This window comes from Colius striatus, chromosome 1 (genome assembly GCF_028858725.1).
Source record: "Colius striatus isolate bColStr4 chromosome 1, bColStr4.1.hap1, whole genome shotgun sequence".
In the NCBI taxonomy this organism is placed as follows: Eukaryota; Metazoa; Chordata; class Aves; order Coliiformes; family Coliidae; genus Colius; species Colius striatus.
In genome coordinates this window covers 26,002,647-26,027,993 of record NC_084759.1, presented here as the reverse complement: position 1 = coordinate 26,027,993, position 25,347 = coordinate 26,002,647, and the positions used below count along the sequence as shown (strand labels likewise).

The window sequence follows — 25,347 nt, the reverse complement described above, 5'->3', positions numbered from 1 at the left end:
ATTTAGATACTTCTCCTAAGATGGGATGGCTCCTGCTGTCTTTTCATTAACTATAGAAGGATCCTGTCATAGCCTGCTTGAATGAGATGTCCAAATGCATAGATGGCTAGTATCAAGTGAGGTTAGCGCCACTCTAAAAGTGGATGATTTGCATAGGTCTTTCCCCTGAATGCTTTTCTTCCCGTGATTCATGGTTGGTAATTATCACCTCTGATTCCATGTTTTTATTTTTTAGTGCTTGAGCTGTAGTAACACATATAACTTTCCACCCACAACTTACTTTGCTGTTTACTTAATTAACTTAAACCTTTTCTGCTTTTCCATGTCTCCACCTTCATGACCTATCAGGAAAAGTCCCTGTCAAATGAAGAAATGTTTCAACAGCAGCACCAATTTTAAAATCATTTTCACAATATATAAATATATCTGTGCTTGTTTTACACACTATGATTTTTTTTTTTTTCAGATTTGGCTTTGGCAGCACAGTATGACTGTAAAATCCCCAATTAATGTATTCAGTTGCCAGGAATTTCTTGAATATACTCCGGTTCACTGGAAACTTGAGCACACCTCTTTTACTTTTTGTTTATTGTCATGACTGTATAGCATTTCAGCTATTTTAGTTAGACCCTAAGGGCCTTCTCTAGAAATAAAAGAAGAAGAAAAGACTTTGATGTTAGGTACTGAAGGTGAATGTTTCCTAATTAACTTGTATTGAATGCCAGAGGAGATAAGGTAACGTTGCTAGTGCTGGCTTAACATCCATAGGAAAGACTTCATGTAGTATGATTAAACTTTGACATTTGCTGTTTGTATCTTTTGACGAGAAGTTCTCAATGGATAATGTTAGTCCAGTCACAGTACCTGGAGAAATCACAACTCAATGACATACTGTGACATTCATCCAAAGAAACTTTGTCTAGTAGAAGATGAATTTAAACAAACATATCAGTAGATGTGAAGTAAAGAGACTAAAGTATACCGAATTGAGTATGATAATATTACTATGCCTCACAGACTAATATATATGTGCTAAAGCTTTTATCCCCTTCTATCTTAGGCATTTTATGAGTTCAATTTTAATATTAGAAGCTACAGAAAATGCTTTTTATTTCACATAACATAATGTTTTAACTTATTAAAATTCATTTTGTGCACTCACTGCAAACCGTAACAACCAATGCTGCTTAAAATCCTCTCTTTATTTATGCAGAATTTCATCCATGACTATCAGCTATTTTTTTAGAGCAGCTCTCCCAATATTCTGTGCTCTGATATCTACAAACTATTAAGGAATTCATCAAAATTATTAAAAAAAAATCAAATTGTTGTAAAAATCTACACAAATAAACGTGCATTTGTTATCACAGCACAGTCAGACAAATATATTTCTATTTCATCTTGCATTCAACATATGATCCATTAATTTAAACTCTTGTATTCACTAATGCTATATGATTACCCAAATGCTCCATAGAGAAAACAAAGTCACCTCTGTCACGGGATTACACATGAGAAATTTCAGGCAGACTGATAATTTACCATGCAATTAGATGGGTGGTAACTTCCTGGCTTTAAGAGCTGCCTTTTATATCCTTAACTAGGAAGAAAACTGTGCTGATAATAACTGTCTATCTTGGCATCAGAATTTCAAAGAGTACTGTACTATATAATTCCTCACATTAGTCTTTACGAAAGATGTCAGTGTCACGCTAGATCTTACATGACTTCATAGAGAGGACTAAAACAGCATATCAGTATTCCTTTCACAGAATTTACAGTTGAGATGTCTACCTCCAAATTCCAAGCATAAATGAGGACAATTGTACCAGGAAACCTTTTTGTAACCACTCCTAGAGAGTTGCCACAGCAATACTTGAAACACTGAAGGAGAGGCTTGAGGTAGCAATAATGTTTACATGTCTTTTCAAAAGCGGTTGGTGATACACCATGCTGATTCTAATCTTTCTTAATCACAGGCCTCTCTCTAATCACCAGAAAAGTCTCTTTCAACAAAATATCACTTGAAAAAATACATCATTCTGCCAGTACTTCCTTACTGAGGCATTTCTAAAGTAACATTACTGTCTTTTGATTATTTGCTTTATCAAAAAACCAAAGGAAGTATACATGGACGCTTATATGCCAAAATTTAAATGTAGCATCAAATCAGAAGGAATATAGCTTGCTTCTTAGCAGTTGTAGATGGCTTCAAGTCTATCAGGGCCTCTAATATGGCCCCTTGGAGCATAATGCAATGGAAACAATCTCAGAATCACATGTACTAGGATGCCTATTCCTGGTGACATTATGGATTACACTTCTTACTGTGATAGAAGGGAAAGGTGAATCTCCTCTCTCCCAATCATCGCTCATGTGATTTTCCCAAACCATAAAGTATCAATGCCAAATATTGTTAAAAACCTACATAGCTTTCTAATAGTATTTCAGATCTCAAGATGGAAGCAGCATAGGTTTTAACCACTGTGAAGAAGTATCAAACCACAATTTCTACATGCTCATTTGAGTGGGATGCTATTTGTAGTTGGTGTCCTGAACTGGAATATCACTTTATTACATGATTTCTTACCATCATCTTTGTCAGGTACAATGGTAATTCGAGTGCTTGGGAATTCTGCACCAATTCTTCCACCCATCGGCATGCTCAGCAACACATCAAAGGTCTCAGCCTCTTCATACAAGGAGTCATCTATGATGACAATCCGACACATTTTTTCTCGTTCATCTTTGTCAAAACGTAGGATGCTGGTGTGATCCTCAGGCCTGGATATGTAGTCAGAGTAAGAAAGTACAGAGGCTGGGGCAGTGCCAGATGCTGTTCCTGGGGCACAAGAGGAAAACAGTCTGTTGTAGTGGTGCAAGCAATATTCACTCAAAGACGTAGAGAGTCTAGGTAATGCAGGTGCAGAGACCTACATAGGCAACGTAGCACAACCACCAGAGTTGACTCAAAGCCACCTTCCTTTGCTAGCTACCTCCTTATATGCTGCTTCTGCCCATGAGATCACCCAGGGCCCAATTGATTAACTTGCAGCACCTGTTTCTGAAGTAGCTTGCCAGCTGCATTAATTTGTCCCTACCATCTTTATTCAAGCTGGCTGGTCCAAGCTACATTTGTGCCTACAACAGTCATTATACATACTATGGTTATAATGATCCCCTCACAAGGGCTAAATTTTATTTTTGTTATCTTTTAATTTCTGTTTCCTTTTAGGTGATGAGTTACAACATCTGACCAGGCTACATTTCTGACGTTCTTGAATAAACTACTTCTGTATATGATGTATTGCAAGCATTTGGCTCCTCAAATTAATTTGCAGTTTTTCTGTCAGGAGAAATATTGTAGCTCATCATAAGAGACACAGACTGACAAAGGAGATTCTGTGAAGATTACCAGTTGTCTCCCATAGTATATTATATCTCTTGAAATTTCTGGTGGACGAGAAATTAACTATAAGAGATAGAATTTGATGAAAACAAATTAGTTCAACTCCATATCACCTCACCAAAAATTTAGCATCATATTTCCAAATGAAAAATACTATTAAAAAAATAAAGAACACAGATGCTTTTCACCTCCTAAAAAAGGGGGAAAAAAGGATATTTTTTTCAGCTGTATTTAATAATATTCTAAGATTGCAAAGGTGTCTACATGTCCAGTTGAGATTGATGATATTTAGATGAAAAAGTAATTAGAGTTATAAACAATTATTTTTGCTTTTCAGTCTCTCTTCCATTTCAGCCTTTCTTTTTCCATAGTAGATTCTGTTACCTTGTTGTGTGTAGCAGATAACCATCAGTTCCCGGCTCACATCTCCACTTCTTCTGACTGGAATAAATAATTCACCAACATCTTCTTCAATAGTATATGTGGACTGAGGAATAAAGACAGTTGATTCTACAAAGAACAGACACATTTGTTTATATAGATTCATGGCTCCATGAATTTACATGTAAAATAGCTAGGAGTATTTTAGCAAATCTCAGTGCAACAAATATCTTGTATTTATCATCAATGGAACTAAGTTGTAAGAAAAACTTGGAAGGTATGAGAAGTAGAGTTTCTTTGTCTTTCAGAAATGTAAAGAAAATCTGATCATTACATCTGAATTCACAAGTCTCTTCCAAGCAGTCTCTAATGTGATTAATTAACTTACCTAGGGTTTATGATGCTAGACAGTGTTTTGAGAGTTTTTCCACAAGGTCTATATTTTTACTGTGTTCATGGTATTTCATTATTAACTGTTAATAACAGATATACTGATAGCATAGCTCACACACAGACAGTGGCTCTGCAAGGCCATTCTTTAACTGCATCAAGATAACCACAAAAATCATTTGGCATTGAGGATGCCAGATTGAGCTCTTGCTGTCTTACTCTGACTTGAATATTTGCATTGAGTAGGCTAGATGTCTACACTCCTGTTTTATTCAAAAGATATCTAGCCAACACAGTCAGTGAAATCTGGAGAGCAATGTTTAAAATTTATTGGACAAAAAAATGCTAAATCTGTTTTTCAGAGAAAAAAACTCCAAACCTAAAATGCATTTAAAACTTCATTATTTTATACTCATATAGGCAGTTTGCTGAGTTTTATGTTGTTACTGCGATTCAGGAACAATTTTGTTCTTCTCCTCTCAAAATCTCAAGAAGAAAAGGTGGTTATGCATACAATTATAAAGCACCTTTACATTTTTGTTAGTACAACTGCAATCCAAACAGAATATGATTCTGTATAAGATCAAATCAAGTGGCATCAGCTGACTGCACAAAGCAAATATTTTCATTATTTTAAATTACTTTGGCAAAGAGTGTTCTGCAAATTGTCATGTGACTTCTTTGAAAACATGTTCCAGGTTTTATTTCTTCAACTGGAAAATGCTACTAGCATGAAAGTCAAAAGGCTACCTTAAAAATGCTGCAATTCAAGTTTGATAAGATCTTAACACTTTCACTTCTTCAGCAAGTCAAAAATTCAACGTGGAAATCACCAAATCCCTACCTTTTTTGTTTCAAAGTAAACTAAAAGATAACACAAAAAAAAATATCCCATTTTGGTCCTTTTAGTTTTCCCTTTAAAATTGACAAAAGCAAAAACTCTATCATTCAGAAAAAATGCAGAAATCTGATTTGTTCTGTTTCCTGTCTCATAATTATCTAATCAGGAGTAAAATGAGACTATAAAAGTTTAACAGACCTTATGAATAATGTAAAAGCTCAGAGGAGAATGATCTACACTATCTCAGCTAGTATGAGAAAACACATCCTTATGCAAGCTCTTTTTGGAATAAAACATTAACTAATGTCCCATACATCAAGAGGCTGGTACAGATTTCCAAATAAGCTCCCTATTTTGGTACTATGACTACACCACTTAAAGCAATGAATTTAAAATCCTTTTCTCTTAAGGAAGAACAAAACTTTTGATGGTTCCTATTTAGTTAGCATTTGAACTTCTTGTACTCTGTGCTGCAAAAGATTATTAAAAAACTCAGCCCTTCCTCTCAAAGTTCTGTCTATATTTTTCTTGTAGATATTCTTTGATTTGCAGCTGTGCATTTCATTTTCTCCCATGCAACTTCACTTTATGTATAATTATGTAAAATTTTCCGTGACGGTAAAAAAAATATCTTAATATAAGACATTTTTTAAAAAGCTACCATTAAGACTCTGATGATTATCTTGAGTTGGGCTATATTATTGATCATAGAAAGGACTGAAATATTTATGTCTCATACATATTGCTTCTCAAGTTAAGCAGTTTTTCTGTGACTAAATATCAGATAACTTCTGGTTTAACTTGCAATTGTAACTAAGAACTAAGAAAGTTCACAGAGTTTTCCTGCCCAGTCCTCTTTAAATGTTACTTAGGGAAAACTATGTAAAAAACCATCTGTTGTCCAATACTTGAGAGATTCCTTAAAGAAAATTTTGTGTGATCATGCCCCAGAGGTTCAAGTGTCTGGATGCAGCTGAAAAGCACAGCAACCAGAGCACATCCTACTTGTTTAGTTTTGTTTATTTTTTAAAAAATCAGCTTGTTTCTTTATTTATGTTTAACCATAATTTTATTTATTCTTGACACAGCTTGGGCTGTATTTAGTCTAGTGAACCTTACCCTTACTGAGCTTCTCAGCTTGATATTAAAGCCTGATTGATGTAACTAGACTGTTCCAAGACCTAAACTTGCTGGGATCAACCAGTTTGGAGCTTCCTGTACCATTCTCTCCCAAATGAATTTTCATGATAGAGTTAATCTAGTCAGTCACTTGTGCAGACACACTCTGTTTGCAAACACACTGAACCAAAACCCTATTATACCCCGAATGAAAACAAAACTAATGAAAATAAAAAAATTAGAAACAATATATTATAGCAAAAAAGCAAATATTTCATCAAAGCATGCTACCTCAGTTACATATTCATGAATCACTTAACATGATAGACTAAAAAGGGCTACCCAATGCTCAGGTCTGTCTTCAGAAATATTCTGAGGAAAGGTAAACTTTTTATCCAGTTACTCATAGCATTTGTCCTTTAGTTTATCTTTTGGTAAATATGGGCAGTACAGTTCTGGAAGGGTTCTTACCATCTCCTGGGTCAATAATTTCCACTGTGGATACATAGGGAAATTCCAGAACTGCCATGACAGGATCAGAAAGAACAATTTGAAAGGACTCAGACTGTTCATGTTCACCATCACTCAAAATGCGTACTCGCCACGTAGCTAAGGTTTGGCCAGGATTAAACTGCACCTGCTTCTGGGCTTTTCCTCTGAAGTCTTTATCCTTCTTGGCAGTACCATCTTTCGTGCTAATACCTGCCCAAATCAGAAATTCAAGTCATTGAAAACATCACTTATAATATGTGTCCCATTATGTCATGTTTAAAATAAGAAGTTTTAGAAAAATATATTTTTCACAACCTGAGAGTGTTCAAGCCAACTCCATTACTTTTCATCAATTTTATATTGGTGTTACACATAAAGGTGGAAACACATCAATTAACATTATGAAAGCCCGTTGGACAGAATTAATCAAAGTAAAACTAACTACTAGAAAACCTACGTTCTCTGAGGTTACAGTCAAGTTTTCATTTCTCTGTAATTCAACTAGAGATGTCCAAAAGATTCAACAGATTTCCCCACCACACTCCACCCCGCTGCTGCCTTTAACATTCTGGGATCTCTTCTGTTCTAGAACATCCAAATAAAGTGCTGCCTGAAACCCTCAAAAATATTTATTTCTCTTAGAAAAAATAAAAACACACCTGGAAAGTTCAGCCTTCAAGGGGAAAGCTAAGGAAAACACAAAGACACAAAGGGGTAAAACATACAGAACAAAGATGAAAGAAGACATCAAAGCTGAACCATTGTGGTCATTCCTACTACAATAAGCATTTAAAAAAAAAATTATCATCTTATTACAGTGTTTGAATAATGACAATCATTAAACTGAAGTCAAGTTGAAACTACAAAGCCAAGGATAAAATCCAATATAGCTCATCCCATCAAGACAGCACAGACCTTACAGCCTCAATCCATGCTGCTCTAAAATAGTTTTTCATTGACATTTCCCTCTCAGGCAAAGGCTGAGAAGCCCTTAGACAGTCTTTCATAATTATCGCCAACTCCTGCATTTGGCCTCTGAGCCCTACAGTACCATTCAAATCTTGACGGTTTCTCAGATTTTCAGAAAATCTTGAAACTTCTCCCTTCTCTTCCTGTTTCTTCCAACTATATTGTTTACTGTGTGCAAACATGTCACCTTTCCCCACAAACTTTTCCTTTCCTGCTTCCTGCTTGTGTCTTCTTGTAAGTCATAGTCAGTATTTTACACATCCTGTAAGGCTTCAGCCTCTTTGACACTGCACATGGACCAGAAAAGCCAGTAAGCATCTTAACCAATATCTTTTATGTTCTTTCCAAATCTGTAATTCCATTTTGCAGTATTAAGGTAGTCAGAGACTGGGTTATCCAAACTGCTTTTGATGGATTTTGAGTCAGCTCAATTCAGAAACTGAACTATAATACATAGGTAGAAAATTTTGTAAAAATTCTGTTTAAAGCATCAGAAGTCAACAGTGTCTGATAATCACTACCAGTAATTAATTTAAACTATACACCCTTAAATTTTTATTTCATTAATCTCTTTTACTCTTTTACTTTATTTGAAATGAGTAATTGAAGACAGTTCACTGTTTAAAACAGAGCCTTTTAAGTTAGATCCAGTTCATCAGTGACTATGTCCTTTAAATCTCATGCCAAAATATGTGTATCTCAATACCTGAAACAGAGATTCTTATTCAGAAGGAAACGTGAACAGAAATCGGATTTCTAAGAATGAGCATGTGCTCGCTGCCAAGTAAATGCTTACATACCCCTGCAAAACCAGCTTTAAATTGAGTGCCTTTTCTAAGCAGCATAAGCTTACCATAGATTTCAACATGAAACTGTACAAGGATAATGCTTTCTGGTTCAAATGCCTCACTAGGAAGAGGGAACAGATCCAGGGGCTAGAGACAAGTTTGAGGTTGCAGAACGTGATAACACAATATTTTTTTTCACTTTTCCACTCCCTAGACACTGTAAACAGCTTTCAACACTTCCCGTATCAGCCTCAGTTGACTGCTAACAATGACTGAAGCAAACAAGCCTGACGCTTGTAGCTGTTAATCAAGACAGCTTGCAATAGCCCTCCTGGAAAAATGATCTATGTTGTCTTTCCAATTGCTACAACTGTATTTTCTCACTGCAGGAAAAGTAAATTCTGGACATGAACTGTAGGCTGTGAAACAAATATGACAGTGGTATCAATTAAATCAAAGAAAGAAGAACTGGGTTTTGGACTGTTAAATTGAAAATTAACTGCAGACAGCCCTTCCCGCCCCCCCCCCCCCCCCCCAGAAAAGTGAAAATTTCATCATATCACTAAAGAAACTCAGAAAAAAATAAAAAAGATAGTTGTTTAAATATATAAACAGCTTGCTTAGCAAAAGGATACGGCTCTATGGATACATTTTATCAACTAGCTGGAAAGTGTTTTATAGAAGTGATTGATAAGGTTAAAATTGAACTTACTTATGAAAGACGTTTCTCCCAGGTAACCTCTCCGTTTAAGAACAACATCAAGATATTTAGAGTCTTCATTTATTAAATAATACTCCTTTTCTAAGGAGATCCATGCCCAGTTTAGGCGAAAGTGTTGATTCTTCAGCTTATTGCCTCCTGCAAAACAAAATGATAAAGTTATATATATTAATTTTTCTTTTTTTTCTTTTTTTGTTTGTCTTTTGTAGTTAATGTAACCTGTAACCTGGATAAGACTGTATCGTAGCTGGACATTACACTCCAAAAGTGTTTAAACCTAGGAACTAACAGGGTAAAGAACTCAACCATGATACATTTGGTACATATTTTACAGAAACTGTGAATGATCCAAGTGTCTGCAGAACTGTTCTTGTATTTCAAAATAACACACATTGTAGGACATCACACAGAGCTTCCATGATATAATCAGGCTGTCAGAAGTGCAGGAAGACCCTTAGTATCCAGAGAGAACAGAGATGATACCTACCACCTTTTAGACTGCATTTCTGCATGCAGCCTGCTCAGTATTCTGTTCACTAAATCTGACAATTTCTGCTCTTACTGGTTTAGAATTTATGTGTCATCATTGTATGACTTTAGGAGCAGCTTTCACATCTTACTAGGAAATGGTTTCAACAAGATTAAATATCCACAATACATGTCACAGTTTATAGCTATGCTGATGACCTCCCAGTCGTACACGCTTTTAACTATTGGGCTAAGTATGATTGCCTCTGTCACCTAAGAAGACTTAGAGGGGTACTTCTCTCAAGCTATTTTGCAATCACCTATCTTCATGTAATGATGAATGCTTCCAAGTGAGCAAGCTGCTGAGATGTGTTCTGAGAGACAGTTTTCAATAGATCAAAAAATCACAGCTCTTTTTACATAGACACAACTGTGGCAATAAGGTCTTGGTGAAGAAAGTAGACTCCGGAGATCCTAAGAGGGACTAAGCATCCCTCAAAGTTTTCAAGGGCATGATATGGAAGTCATTTAACTCCATCTGGGAAACACCAAGCACCAACCTAAAATCTGAGCATGTCGCAGCCTGATCTCCCAGCAGAAATGAAACTATTGTATCTACAATTAATGGGACTGTAAAACTCTAAAACAACAGGAATTGTTTATTGAAACGATAGGCTTCATGGAGCTCTTAGTTTGAAAAAGCAATCCAAAAGCAACAAATGCAAAAAGATGACACTCTAAGGTCCAGTTAAAAATGCTCCTCCTTATTTTTCATTTTGAAAGGCAATAGCTGAAAAGAGCTAACACTCATTTCACTGGCTATAAACAAAGTATTTGTATAGTAGACTGAATATCTTCAATTAGATTAATAAATTTTCATAAAATATAGCATAGCTTTACTTTCTCATGTACAGTTTACTTCCATCTGTTCATTGATTTTTCACAGTAATAAAGCAATTCTTGTTAGTGTAGGGATTCTAGATGCCGCAGATGTAAGTGCATGACAAAATAAATCCTATCTCTCATGCTATTGGGTATATTTATTGTTACTCAGAAGAATTCTCTAATTTGCATAGCAAGTATAAAATAACCTTCATCTCACTGAAGGCAGATGCTGACTCAGCAACTGTCTTCTAGGAACACTGGCTTGTGTGAGGCTGTAGTCTAGTTTCCCTCCCACAAGGTGCTGCTACAGAACAAGGTTTGCTCAGGTAACAACTGAAATGTGCCAGGAATTCCCTTTACAAGCTAACATTTCTGTATGCAAGCCAGCAAATAAAGTAATTCCTCTGATCAGCAGAGAAACACGTCTAAGTATTTCAGTTCACTCATGGCTTAACTACTGGAGAAAGAGACAAATGGAGGTTGTTTTTCCGCTCCAGTTTCTTCCATTCTATTAGTTGAAAATTAGGCAGCCGTTCCATATGCTTCCACTCTGCTTAAAAAATAAGCCTCTTTCTTTATTATCTGTCTACTAGAAAAATACTAGTGTAATCTCACACAGAAACTAAGTAAAACTAGGGAAATGGTTACTGGAGACCTGCTTCTTTCTGCTCTTTTAATCTCCATTGTTACTGACAAAAGAAAAGGCTACAAACACACACACACAAAACAAAAATGAAGAAAACCGGTAACTGTAGTGTTATCTATACCAGCACTTACATTAGCTTAGCCTAAACTAATGTCCTATTAGATTCTTGGGACAAATACAATACGTCTTGTTCTTTAGTAAGAAAAGCCATTTTTGTGCCACCCTTGAACACATTGACCAATTTAATCATAATTTGACAGAGGGATAAAAGTTTCTAAGATAGAAAAGGAAAATTTACTGCCAACTAGAGGAGAGAAAACCTATTAGTATCACTACTAGGGAAAAATACTGCTGCGTGAGTTATTAGAATTGAGAATGTCAGACATTGGAAACCCACCAGTCGAAGGAAAAGCTTCTAGCAGAGTTTGCATCTTTTTAAACAGAAGAGATTCAAGCGACAGGATGGAAAGCAATTGGAAATCCAGCATTATTTGTTCTACTGTTCAAAGCACTAAAGGTTTAAGCATGTTGTAGACATGGGCACACAATATAAAGCTTACTTACACACAGGTCTCTGACATCTCCTTTCAAATGTCTTAAATAAGTCAACCTTAAATGTAAACTAAATTTGGTTGGCAGAATTTTCTATTATGATGCAAAGAGCTGAAAGGAGGAAAGAATCAGTTCCAGTTCTCTCCACAGTTCTGTTACTGAGCTGTGTGAACACAGTATAAAATATAGCTCTATCACTAAATGTGCCTCTTGAGCAGCACTGACATAAGGGCATTCCATAAAGAATGTATAATTGCAGCTTTGCTGTCCCTAGGTGGTACTCCAGAACCCTAATTCATAATCAAAAGCATCCAACTACACTACAGTATTCACTTGACACAGATACTGGTTTACTTACATGGTATTCATGGCATAATCAGCAATGAATCAGCTAAAGAGTGCCTAACCTTTGTAACTATAGCCACACAGACCCATGGCCATATAATGTATCTGTACAAACACAGTTGTCTGGTACTTGTAGAGCTTTATCATGCAATATATCTGCTCTCTTTAGTCATTAGGTGAGGTTGGTTAATGGGGAAAAAAATCCCAACCTATACATTCTTCTAGGGCAAAGAATATATATCAAACACAAGAAAGAGGAAAAAAAACCCCAAACAGTAAAGCACTAAGAAAGATGAATTTCTTTAAATGTTTTATTATTGGATTTTTCTCCTTCTCTTTCTTCTTTTGCTTTCTAAATAGACTGCAGAAAAGATGTTAATAAGGAGAACCCGAGTAACTGTGGCATTAACAGTCTGCCACATGTTCCCTTCCTCTTTTCAGGATTTGCTACTCCCTGTTCATTTGCATACTTGCAAGAGCTGCAGTTTGTCCCCTTTGTTTATTTGACCCTACTGGGAGCCTCATCCAGAGAGGGTTACTCAAGTCTGCACTACTCTGTATTTCTCCTTGCTATGGATCTTCTCATTGCAACAGGTATATGAAGTATCTGAAAAAGGAAACCAACTCCTGAATTAGAGTTAAATCTGCAGAGAAAATAGATATAGAGAGAGGAAAGAAAAGGGAATAATTCATTTTTAGAAACCTGTTCCATTTTTTCACCTTCTGATTAGCCTCCTTTTGTGCCTAGTCAACTAAGTTAATTATATACCAGGATAAAATTACCTCAAGAGTTTTATTACAAGTAAAATCTGTTGTGAAATGTAGAAAACTTACTCCACATCATCATGATTACCCATTCAGGTCAGGAAGCAACTTCAGCACTTCTCAAGTTTTTTATCCCCTACACTATTTGCTAGTAATTATTTGTGTTTTCAATAACCGTGGTGTTTGCTATGAGGACTAGCTCAGACTGCTAGAGGAGGAACATACAATCTTAGGTGATTCTGCTGGTCAGAATAAATATAAAGATACTGTATGTTCAGCTCAAGACATATAGTATCAACAACTCTGACTGGCCATACTGTGTCATAATCTCAGTACATTGTAGCTCCAGTTAAAAAAGGCAAAGGTCTCAAGTAAATCTTCTGTCTGTCAAACTATGAAAAACCACTACCTATAAAATAGATAATAAATATTTTTTATTCAATGCACTGAGGCAGCACATCATCGGACTGGACGACCTTTAAAGGTCTCTTCAAACACAAACTATCCTATGAGTCTGTAACTGTATGATCATATGCTATACTTTCTGTTGTGACCATCAGAAAATGCGCACACTGTAAAACTGTAAAACTTCATTTCAAAAAGAAAAACTATTTACAGAGTGGAACCCATAAGTAAACCTAATATTTAAAATGTGCTTCAGCAGTGCATAAACCAATATAATAATTTTATGCAATTAGAAACCCATTAAACTCCTTCACCTTTCTAAATGTCTTTTAAAAACGTACTATGATGGACTCCAATCACTAAAAAACTTGCTGAACTCTGCACCCTTCTGCACTCTGTCTGCCAATGTCACTCAATATATTTGCAGAACAACCAAAACCAACCCCCTAAACTAGGCCCTTGTGATTAGGGACTAAAACAATGCTGTCTCTGACTTCTCATGAGAAAACACACACTTCCCAGCATTATGGACCTGGCTTGCCTGAAGTGTAATTGCTGGTATCCAATGAACTGCAGACAGTTTCCATCTTTCAGTAATTTCCGTAACTCCTTTTTGCTTCTGTTTTATGCCTACCACCAAGAAATAAGTTGGAAGGGCCACATTTGCCAAACTAAGTAAACGCTTGAAATCACTTAGCAGAAAAAATATCTGAAGAATACTGTGTAGCTGCCTTGTTACAAAAAGGGGAAGTGAGAGACACGATGTAAATGTTAGCTAGTGTATATTAAATTTTGAAGTGAGTAAAATTCAACTAAGCATAACTCCAAGCAGAGTCTGGAGATTCACACTGGGTTAATTTAAGGAATTCCCAATTCAAGACTATGCTCAGTTCTTCTGCAGGAGATTAACCAGATTCTGATTAAGAGAGTAAACACATTTTCATTTACAGAAACCATGTAAACAAACAGACACTGTTTCCTCAGCCACTGCATTTCATAGCTTTAAATTAATTTCTATTTCAATAATCTCAGTACCAATTAGTTCACCGAGAGTCAGGATACCTTCACTCCATCTGCTGCATCAAGAAGCTGTGAGCTTTTAAAAGAAAGAAACAAGTGGATAAACAGAAACTTGGTTTGAATCATCAGAAAAAAGATGCTGGAGCACTGTGTTTATAGGCATTAAATGGTAACTGATTTAAAGGGAATCCAAAAGACCCACTTCCTAGTTTAGGATTCTGTGCTGTAAGCAATGGACTAACTGCAGGAGCTGAATGCTTCCCACTTATGCAGTTCCAATGCTGAATATGTAAATAATTTCATGGATTCAGAGTACTGCTGAAGTGTTACTAATCAAAATGCTTAAGCACATAGCAATGCATGATACTGTAACAGAAAAGAAAGACATTGGGCTACCCAAAAAGTTCTTTGGAGGACTAACCAAAGTATAATTAGGCCAAAAATATTCACCTTATTTCTCTTCTTCCTCAAAATACTAATCCATCAAAATCAAAGTTGTTCACAAAAAGACTGGCTTTGATTAATCTCTCTACTGAAAATATTTGTAGAGAATAAATGTGAAATTTACATATATTTCCACAGTCTGCCTTAAGTCTTTCAGGTATATATAATTTCTCATATTAATACTGTAACAAATTTGAACTAATAAAGATAATTTAAATATTTTAAACTATTAGTTTTTTTTTTCAAATTGAAAAGCCTATGCTCAATTATTCTGCAAAGCTTTATAAAAATTTGACTTTTTGGCTGAGTAATAAAATACCTCAACACATTTTCACAGGATAAGAAAATTTCTTACTGCTCTGCTTCAGCAACCGTTCAATATTTATCAGTGAAAAATATATCTAGAATAGGATTCACAGAATCACTTTCACTAATATTTTCTCCTGACAATCACATTTTAGAGTCTCATTTTAAATTAGGAAGTTAAAATATGTCAGATGCAGCCTAAATTTTCTTCCAGTTTAAATGAAACTAAAGGTAGGACAAACATAAATTAATGATGATTCATTAGAAAAATATATTTATCATAGCTATTTCTATATGAACATATCAGAAAAGAATACATAAAAATACTTATTCTATGTACAAACCAACAAAAACATATTATAACGCTTAAAAAACTTACAACATTTACAGTGCAGCCAGATAGGCTACTGGGATGACAATGACCAAGAGGTCTGATCTAAATCCCACTGATACTTCGGATCATCATATTTCTTACCTGGAAAGATTTCTTTAGAAACTGAAGTCTCAGAAGTATCATTTCCACAGAAAGTATATTTTCTAATTTATACAGGCTTGTTCTAATTACAAATCAGAACTGATAACATTTTCTTTCCAGACGTAATTTATCTCACTCAATGTCAACAGGAGTGAGTCACTCATCACAGAATCTGCTCAAAGCAATGCCTAGACTGACTTTTATCTTCTCAGTCTGCATGCCCTACTGGGGAAAAAAAACCAACAAAACCAAAAGGCATCTAAAAATGATGAAAGTGCATATGGTAAAGGTTACAAATAATAACCTGAAGCAACACTGAAGGCATCTGATATTGGCCAGCATTTGAGGTCAAGCAGTCACCAATAGGCTGGCGACTATTGGTGACTGGCACATGCAAAAGTTGGTGTTATACTGAATTTATGAGGTGACAGATAAAGAAGCACTTTATTTTGTCCTGGCACTGTTTCTAAGGTTAAAAAAAAGTGTGCCACCTGTCTCTTAGTTGGAATTGCCTTATTTGCTAGGCACTTATCAGGGATTATTTTAAAGAAATGAGCAGATAGCAATCACTGCTGATAGCCTTTATTTGAAAGTAGTAAAGGACAAGGAAGACAGTAAGATGTCTGAGAGCTTACCCTCCTTCCTGGAGAACTAACTCACATAAACAGATTCAAGAGAAGCAAGACAAAAGCAAAAGCAAGGGGATGGACAGGTGAGGAAGTGTTTGAAAGAGGACAATTGTCAGCTATTCAACATAATGTCCCGCTAGACTCAGAAAAGGGAAGGTATCAGGAGGTAGTGTTGTCTGTAGACTGCTCTATTAGGAGTCCTTTGCTTCAGAAGCTTGTGTTCTTATTGTAGAGTTAAGTCCTTACTTTGATACTTTAATACTGGATAAGTAATGACCACTGCTTCTCAGCAGAAAAAAATAAAATCAGAGTAGCCAAATTCAATAGTGCCAGTGGATAACTACTACTGGCAAATCACAGTATGCTATTGCTAAGGTTTCAGTGCACAAGAACATAACCAACTGTCTCTTGTTCCGCAAAAGGTGAAGATAAGAGATTTACCACTAATAGGTAGGATCCATATAATCTGATTTTATAACATAAAAGACATGTTTAATTTAATTTAGCTGTCTAGGTACAATGAATGGAAAGAACCATGTCTTCAGGAACTGCAGGTATGTCTGATGTGAACAGCTGGACTACCCTCTGGAAAGATTTCACCCACTCCATTCAATATAACAGAAGAGTATTTAATTCACCTGTCTAGATATCTAATTAAAGTCCAATAATGTGATTTTCATACTTGCACAAAGAAGAGTCTTTAGAAAACCTGAAGATACAACTAGTCCTGAATTGTAATATGGAAAACTTGTACATTTAAACACTTTAAAAATAATCTTTGGAATACTTGAAACCAATAACAACAACATCTATTTGCCTTGGAAGAATCATTCTACTGTTATAAAGTTATTTCCATGTTGCTGTTTAATTAGCATTTTGTGTATTCACAAACTAACTTTACATGAGAAAAATAATTTCAACTTTTTAGTAAATTGTAAGAGAGAAAATCCAAACATACCATTCAAGCTGTCATGTCTATCATTAAACAATGCCCATATCACCTAAAGCAGCATACCTTTTTTTCCTAAGGATCCACACCCTGCACCTCCCTCTGAAGGTAAAAACCACCACCTGGATTAGTAAGGCTTCATGCATGCATGGCCTGCAGCAGTAAGTAAATTTATTAGATCTCTGGCAATACATTCTTAAAATAAACTTAATAGTCTTCAGGTCTCTGCTTACTAATTTGTTTTATGGCGCCAGACAACTTCTCCCAAAAAACAGGCTCCAGATGACTTGAAACAAGGTTCATTTCCTTGTTTCACAGAATAACGGGTTTAGCTCCACTAGCCTAGCTACTTTCCCATCTTGGACTTTCTTTTGGTTTACACCTTTAAAGCAGGACTACATAAATATTAGCCCATGTGAAAACTACTGTCATTTAAACCCTAATCATAGTGCTAAATCAGAGGGTATCCTGACTGCAATGTCTTGATAAATGAAGAGGTATATTTACATAAAAGTCTCTTTATTTATAATAGATTTGGCAAGATTCTTTTCAAAAATTACATATTGACCTTCAAATACCACGGTGTCTTTTATGACATGCCAAGTTGAAGTTCATTTGGCATCACTCACACTTTTGAAAAATCCTTGATCAAGATTTCCATGACCATTTACCCACATGTATTCACGAATTAAAATCCTTTAGCTTTTTCTCAAGGGCCAGGGAGGCAATGTTTTTGTTTTTGAGCTGACCTCCAACCAGATTTGCTGGCTATTGCATACAGGCAGGTGAAGGCCTGGGTATTTGTGGTGTTAAGTTTACATATTTTTTTTGCCTCCGAATTTATACAGAAATGCGTGGAAGTGTGACCACAGCAGTTTCAACATGCCAGCTAGCACAAAAGTTTCTCAGTTTCAAAGAAAGGTGTTTCCCACTCATTCTGGAAAGGTAGCTGCATAGCACTTGCCTGTTAGGACACACCTCAGCCTCCCACATGTGGCTTGCTGCAGCTAATAACATCACTGACACACAAACCAGAGCAGCTCCCTGGGCTGCAGTGACTGGGGAAGTCACTGCGAAAGCTCCTCTGCCCTCAGCCTGCAGCAATCTGAGTGGTGTTGAAGACACAGTGCTGAGCTGTCATCGCCTACCTCCTCCTTTTGGCTGGGGGTGCTAAACTTGTTATTTTTAACTGATTTCATGGCTGTTCAAAATATTTATATTCTTCTCCCCACTAAACCTGACAATGCCCTTGATACCTATTAGGATCCCTGCTCCTTGTAGGATGCAGTGACATGCTGGAGACTAAGGCCTGTCAGTTCAGGAGGCCCATTCCAGGAACGTCAGAGAAGCCCTAGGGACCTTAAGGCTGTAAATAACAATGGGAATATATGGTGGAGGCAGCAAGATGACAAAGCTTACCATTTGCTCAGTGAGATTAATAGGACATCCAGAGCAAACCAGCTTGGGCAGCCCTTCTGCTAGGTAAGTACAAATGGCTGTTGTGAAAGCCTCACTGTTTAGAAAGATGAGCTCTCCCCTGAATGTCTTTCAAGGATATTTTCCTCCCTTCTTAACTTACCTATAGAAGAAAATTAAGGACTTATTTAGCAGGATTGGTTTATGAGAGGTGTATAAGAGAGAGATGCATAAATTACACTCACTGTATTTTTGTTCCCTATTCCATAGAACTAAACAGGTGTGGATGTCAGTTCATCTAAAATAGAAGATGGAATTACAGATGTATTCATCCTTACATGGACAACTATGCATTATAGAAAATGTCACTGATTGCTGGACCACTGTTTGCCACTTCTGAGAATATGAACATTTGAGCCCATCTATGAAAGCTGAGTGACCAACAGGTCAGGCTGAAAGCAATTCATTGCTGATCCCCCTGTGCAAAACAATCTATGACACATAAATGCATACATGTTGAAGAAAAATATGGCAGTGATTCCCGTCTAGACTGATCTTGATCTGAAAAGTTACGTGATACATAACAATGTTTCATTAGTCTAACATATGCACGTGTAACTTTAGTCATGCAAATGCCCACACCCTTGGATAAGTCAGATCCTCAACTACCTGCTATAAGTAGTTGAAGGCTGTTTCTATAGCCCCCCGTGTTTGAGAAACATTCCTGATTTAATCTTAGTCTGTTGATCAGTTCCATCTTGCCACTTAGAACTGTGGGCTCTGGACTTAAGCTTTCCAAAGAAGTACCTACTATGTTACCTATTTCAGAAAATAATTTGTTTCTCTAGGCCTCATTCTCCTTCCTTTTCAAAGAAAAAAAATATTACTAATCTTGTTTGAAAAATCTAATGGATAAAAATGGTATTAAATCTCAATATATAAAACCTGGCCTATATTTTTAACTTGCCACTCTGTCTCTCTCTCTGCCTCAAGCTAGCAAGTGCAGTCACATCAGCTAAAACTGCTCATCAGTTCAGGATATTGCCAGAAGTAGTTCCACTTACTGCTGTATAACCATTTATCTTTCAACTATTCCAGCTATTCTTTAGGTATCTTTCATATCAGAAGAGAGGGCAATACAGTTGTAGAGTAAGCTTATTTTCACCTTCCTTTTAAGTTTCAAACTCAGTCTTTTCCAGCAAGTTTTACAGCAGGAATGATTTAGGATCTCTCTTCCACTGTTTATTCTGTAGAAAATCTGACTGAAAGAGATCTTACAGATTGCTCCCTCCTGTCCCCTAATTGCAACAGAAAGCCTTATTGCTATTGTATGTCAAAAACCCTTTAATCTTCGGCCATAAAGCAGAGTTGTCTTGCCCTTCTCTCCGTCTCCTCTGGTGAAGCCCTTCAAAAATTGTTGCATAGAACTGGACACTGCAGTTCAGAGTAAGTCTCACAATAATTCTTCAAGCACTTAAACATTTCAGGAGAACATATTGTCACATTGAAAAGTTTGTCCAGACATATTTCTAATCCTCTGGACATGATTATGATCTCTGTTATTAAATTCATATATGTTATAAATTCATTAGCTACTAAAATATGACTAATAGCTCTGTTCTTCACCTCTTCACATATTCACTGAGTAGTTTGTTGGAAGGTTAGTGAGCCTAATACAGTCTAACAGAAACAAGGGAAAGTGCTTTCTTTTAACTTCCTAGTTAATGTGCAACTTTCAGAATAATTTTGATAAAAGTCCTTACATTAAAGAACTAGAGAGGGAGCAGTGAAATGAAACTTCAGAGTATTGTCTCAAAGGGTACTTGTTCAGTTTTCTCTATTCTGTGCTTATATTTAAGAAGCCTGTATTGTAGTCTTCTTGTTCTTTTTTTGACAGATTTTTCAATCAACAATCACCAAGATACCTTAATGTGTCTTGGCACATTAACATGGAGAAAAGACACAGCATGTACATTCTGCTAGAGCCACACAAATAGGCGCCAGTTGAGTTGGTACAGCTCCATGGCACAAAGGTCAACGCCACAAGATGCAGCCCTACCAGAATGAAAGCTTTACTAGTCTGATGCTCTGCTTAGCCTACATAGCCCAGCTGATTGCTAATTCCTGAGATGGTCTGTTAAGCTTTCTCGTGAGCAGCTCAGTAAGGGACAGTGTTGCTCTGTAGATGGAAAAAGTTTACTTCTGGCTAGCAACAAATCAATGGGAAGAGTAGATTTTATCTTAGATTCTCTCAGTATTTTTTCCACAGTGTGCTCTGCAGGTTGTTGGATACATTTGTCTCTCTTTCCTACCCATGTGTGGCCACAGAAACCATCTTCTCTCTGGTCTGTCATCACATGCCCTTCTTGTGGTAAATATAGTAACTGCTTATACATAGATAAAATACAGGCCAAGTCCTCCAATCTTTATTTTGAAGGTTTTCTTTAATGTTACTCAAGAACTAGAGACAAGAAGGAGTTCTGACAACGTCAGACACATTTCACAGCCAGTTTTCATGGCAGTGTCCTTACAGGGCATCGGTTTCTTGGAGTCACTTTTTGATAAGCAGAAAAACAGCAGTTATTTAAATGTACTGGAGAACAGGGTGGCAAACATCATTGGCATGAAAGTGAGTCTGAAGACTGAGGTTAAACTTTTTCCTCCAAAGAGATCTTGAAGTAGAGCCACTCAAAAATTGCTGGAAAACAAGATTTGGACATAGAATCTCCAAATATATTTGAACCTAGAATATCTAGAGAAAAGTATCTGAAGCCAGACTTGGCTTGGGCAACTCCCAAGCAGCAGATTCGAACATATTAGCAGGGAATTAATAGAATCACAGAATGGTTTGGGTTAGAAGGGACTTTAAAGATCAGCTAGTTCCAATCCCCCTGCCATGGGCATGAACACCTTCCATTAGACCAGGTTGCTCCAAGCCCCATCTAATCTGGCCTTGAACACTTTAACAGATGAGGTTTCTTTGGGCAGTACCTCACCCCCTCATAGGGAAGAACTTCTTCCTAAAACTTAGCCTAAATCTATCCTTATAGTCCTTATACCTTGGGTGATTCTGCCATCTATGCAGTCATTTAGGCTAAAACAGATGGCTAAAAGAAGCTATTGTGAAATCAGGGAGCAGTGACAAAATACCAAAGGAATATCATTAGTAATACTGATTCGGCATATCAAACATTTTTCATGAGTTCTAAAATAGATTTGTTTGCTTGTTTATTCCAACTAGCTAGCTATTTAATATTCATCATCTAACAAGCAGGCAGGTTGACTTCATTTTAGTACAGGAAAATCACTGAACATTTCAGATCTAACCAAACCCTCAAACACATGTTTTCTCTGCTCCATGTTTCCAAAAGATGGCAAAGTTTGACATTACAGTGAAAATAATTCAATCTCACTGATGGTCCTACCTGCCACTTTACAAAATATAACTGCTGCTCTGCAAGGAACTATTAATATCACTAAACACTTGTGTGTACATACTGTACCACACTAACAGTTTCAATACTCTAATTAGAATTTTTTTAATTGACACATATTTGACTGTTTTTCAGACTGACTCTAAACTTTACTTTCCTCCATAATTCTGTCTTAGTGTTGATCTGTTGAATTGCTTTGGACTTGATTTAAAATTTAGTGGCTTTAAACAGTATGCCAGAAGAAAAGCTTTTCAGAGCAGTATATCACATTATAATGTGACACAAGAAAGGAGTGTTGGGGTGAAAAGAAAACCATTTGAAAAAACAGAATACGTTTGAACGGGAGTTAAAATAGTGGTTTCCTGTATCAGTTTTGCTGTCAAAAGAAATGAAGGAGAAACTAATACACTTTTGCCAAATCTAAACTTCTGCTTAAACCACATCAAATTTAATAAAATATGCCCTTTCACTTAGTGTTCTAGTAAACCCACTATTTGCAAAATTCAAAAACCCCAACTGATATTAATAGAAATAGTACAAAACTGACTGTGAATTACTCTTGTGAATACGGAAATGCTCTCTGCAACCTAATACTTAATATTTTGGATGAGAAATTTTGTCTATGTTTGTCACACAAGTGAACTCTTACAATCACCTATAAATCACCTATCACTGTCTTCAACTATCTCACTCTCTACTATTATCTGAAGGGAAGCTGTAGAGAGGTAGGGGTCACTCCCTTCTCTACAGTAATGAATGACAGGACACGAGGAAATGGGTTCAAGTTGCACCAAGGGGCATTTTGATTGGACATCAGGAAAAACTTTTTCCCTGAGAGGGCTGTTAGACACTGGAACAGGCTCCCCAGGGTGGTGGAGTCACCTAGATATATTCAAAAGATGCGCAGATGAAATACTGAGGCATATAGTTTAGTTTAGTGATGGGCCTGGTAGTGTGAGGTTAGTGGTTGGACTCAATGATCTCAAAAGTCTTTTCCAACTAACAATTCTGTGATTCTGTGAAAGTCAGCAGTACCCAAGTATCCTGCGGAAATTTCGTAAAAACCGTAGCATGATGGAAAGAGACCTAGGTCTGATGTGATGCACATTGATTGGAAGTCAGCCAATATAACATTCATATATAAGAACAGACAGAAGTATCACTTAGGAAATCACAAGCCTGACAGTTGGACTTCAGTGCCTGGGAAGCTGATGGAGCAGATCATCCTAAATTCTATTATGCAGCACAGGCAGGACAACCAGGTGATCAGGCCCAGTCACCATGGGTTTATGAAGGGCAGGTCCTGTTTAACAAACTTCATCTCGTATGACAGGGTGACGTGGTTGTTGAATGAAGGAAAGGCTGTGGATGTTGTCTACCTTGACTTCAGTAAGGCATTTGACACTCTTTCCCACAGCGTTCCCTTAGAGAAACTGGGCATGCACTTGAATGGGCATACAATTTCCTGGGTGAAAAACTGGTTAGATGGTCAGGTCCAATGAGTTGTGGTCAATGGAGTTAAATCCAGTTGGCAGCTGGTCATGAGTGGTGTCCCCTAGGGCTCAGTACTGGGGCCACTCCTGTTTAACATCTTTATTAATGATCTGAATAAGGGCATAGAGTGAACCTTTAATAAGTTTGTAGATTACACCAATCTGGATAGAAGTGTTGATCTGCTTGAGGGTAGGGAAACTTTACAGAGATCTAGATAGGCTGGGTGGCTGGGCCAAGGCCAGTTCAACAAGTTTCAATAAGGCCAAGTGCCAGATCCTGCACTTGGGTCACAACAACCCCCAGCAGCGCTACAGGCTTGGGGAGGAGTGGCTGAAAAGCTGCCAGGCAGAGAGGGACCTGGGAGTGTTGACTGACAGCAGCTGAACAGGAGCCAGTCTTGTGCCCAGATGGCCAAGAAGGCCAATGGTATCCTGGCCTGAATCAGGAACAGTGTTGTCAGCAGGAGGAGGGAGGTGATCATTCCCCTGTACTTCGCTTTGGTAAGGCTCTACCTTGAATACTGAGTTTTGAGCTCCTTTTTACACGAAGGACATTCAGGTGCTGGAGAGGATCTAGAGGTGGGTTACCAAGCTAGTAAAGGATTTGGAGCATGTCTCTTAAAAGGAACAGCTGAGGGATCTGGGGCTGTTTAGCCTGGAGAAAAGGAGGCTAGAGACCTTATAGCTCTCTACAACTACCTGAAGGGAAGTTGTAGGGAGACAGGGGTTGGTCTGTTCTCTCTAGTAATAAGCAACAGAACAAAAGGAAATGGCCTCAAGTCATGTCAGGGGAGGTTCAGGTTGGAAATTAAGAGGAATGTGACATGTGAGATAGTATGGCTTGGATGAGTGGACGGTGAGGTGGATCGAGAACTGGCTGAATGACAGAGCCCAGAGGGTGGTGATCAATGGCACAGAATCGAGTTGGTGGCCTGTGGCCAGTGGAGTTTCGCAGGGATTAGTTCTGGGGCCAGTCTTGTTCAACATCTTCATCAATGATCTGGATGATGGGACAAAGGATACCCTCAGCAAGTTCCCTGATGACACCAAACTGGAAGGACTGGATGATTCACCATTCAGTGGGATCTCGATTGGCTTGAGAGCTGGGCAGAGAGGAGCCTCATGAGGTTCAAAAAGAGCAAGTGCAGAGTCCTGAATCTGGGGAGGAACAACCCCATGCACCAGTACAGGCTCGGGATTGACCTGCTGGAGAATAGCTCTGCAGAGAGAGACCTGCGTGTACTGGTTAATAATAAACTAATCATGAGCCAGCAATGTGCCCTCATGGCCAAGAAGCCCAATTGCATCCTGGAATGCATCAAGAAGAGTGTGGTCAGAAGGTCAAGGGAAGTTCTGCTCCCCTCTACTCCACCCTGGTGAGGCCTCATCTGTAGCCCTGTGTCCAGTTCTGGGCTCCCCAGGTCAAGAGGGACAGAGAACTCATGGAGGGAGTCCAGTGCAAGGCCACCAAGATGACTGGGGGACTGGAGCATCTTCATTATGAGGAAAGGCTGCAGGAACTGGGGCTGTTTAGTCTGAAGAAGAGGAGACTGAGGGAGGATCTCATTAATATTTACAAATATCTAAATGGTGGGTGTCAGGAGGTTGGGACATCCTGTTTTCTATTGTATCTAGAAACAGGACAAGGGGTAATGGGATGAAGCTGGAACACAAACAGTTCAATTTAAACATAAGTAAAAACTATTTCACTGTGAGGGTGAGCGAGCAGTTGAACAGGTTGCCCAGGAAGGGTGTTGATTCTCCTTCCTTGGAGGTCTTCAGGACCCGCCTGGACATGTTCCTATGTGACCTATCTAGGTTGACCTGCTTCTCATAATGGGAAAAATATTTTGCATCCCTTTATATCTCAATCTCTCTCTCTATTATAAAGACACAACATAAGTGACGTGTAGAAGGAGACATACTGTTTAGGGGATTCTGCTTGAGTATTGCTGAAGAATTTGATCACAGAAAAAGTTAGGAAAGTTATATTTGAGTTAAGACA

General features: G+C 37.4%; 1 protein-coding gene across 1 annotated transcript in view; it reads right to left on the bottom strand.

Moving 5' to 3' along the window:
- The window catches only part of FREM2 (FRAS1 related extracellular matrix 2), a 128,670-nt gene that overhangs the window by 44,941 nt on the left and 58,382 nt on the right, over nucleotides 1-25,347 (bottom strand). The window contains exons 3-6 of the mRNA XM_061994040.1: nucleotides 9,102-9,248; nucleotides 6,612-6,842; nucleotides 3,794-3,919; nucleotides 2,591-2,842 (exon numbers count right to left, since the gene is read on the bottom strand). Coding sequence (XP_061850024.1) covers nucleotides 2,591-2,842; nucleotides 3,794-3,919; nucleotides 6,612-6,842; nucleotides 9,102-9,248 — 756 coding nt within the window. The remainder of the gene's footprint in view (nucleotides 1-2,590; nucleotides 2,843-3,793; nucleotides 3,920-6,611; nucleotides 6,843-9,101; nucleotides 9,249-25,347) is intronic.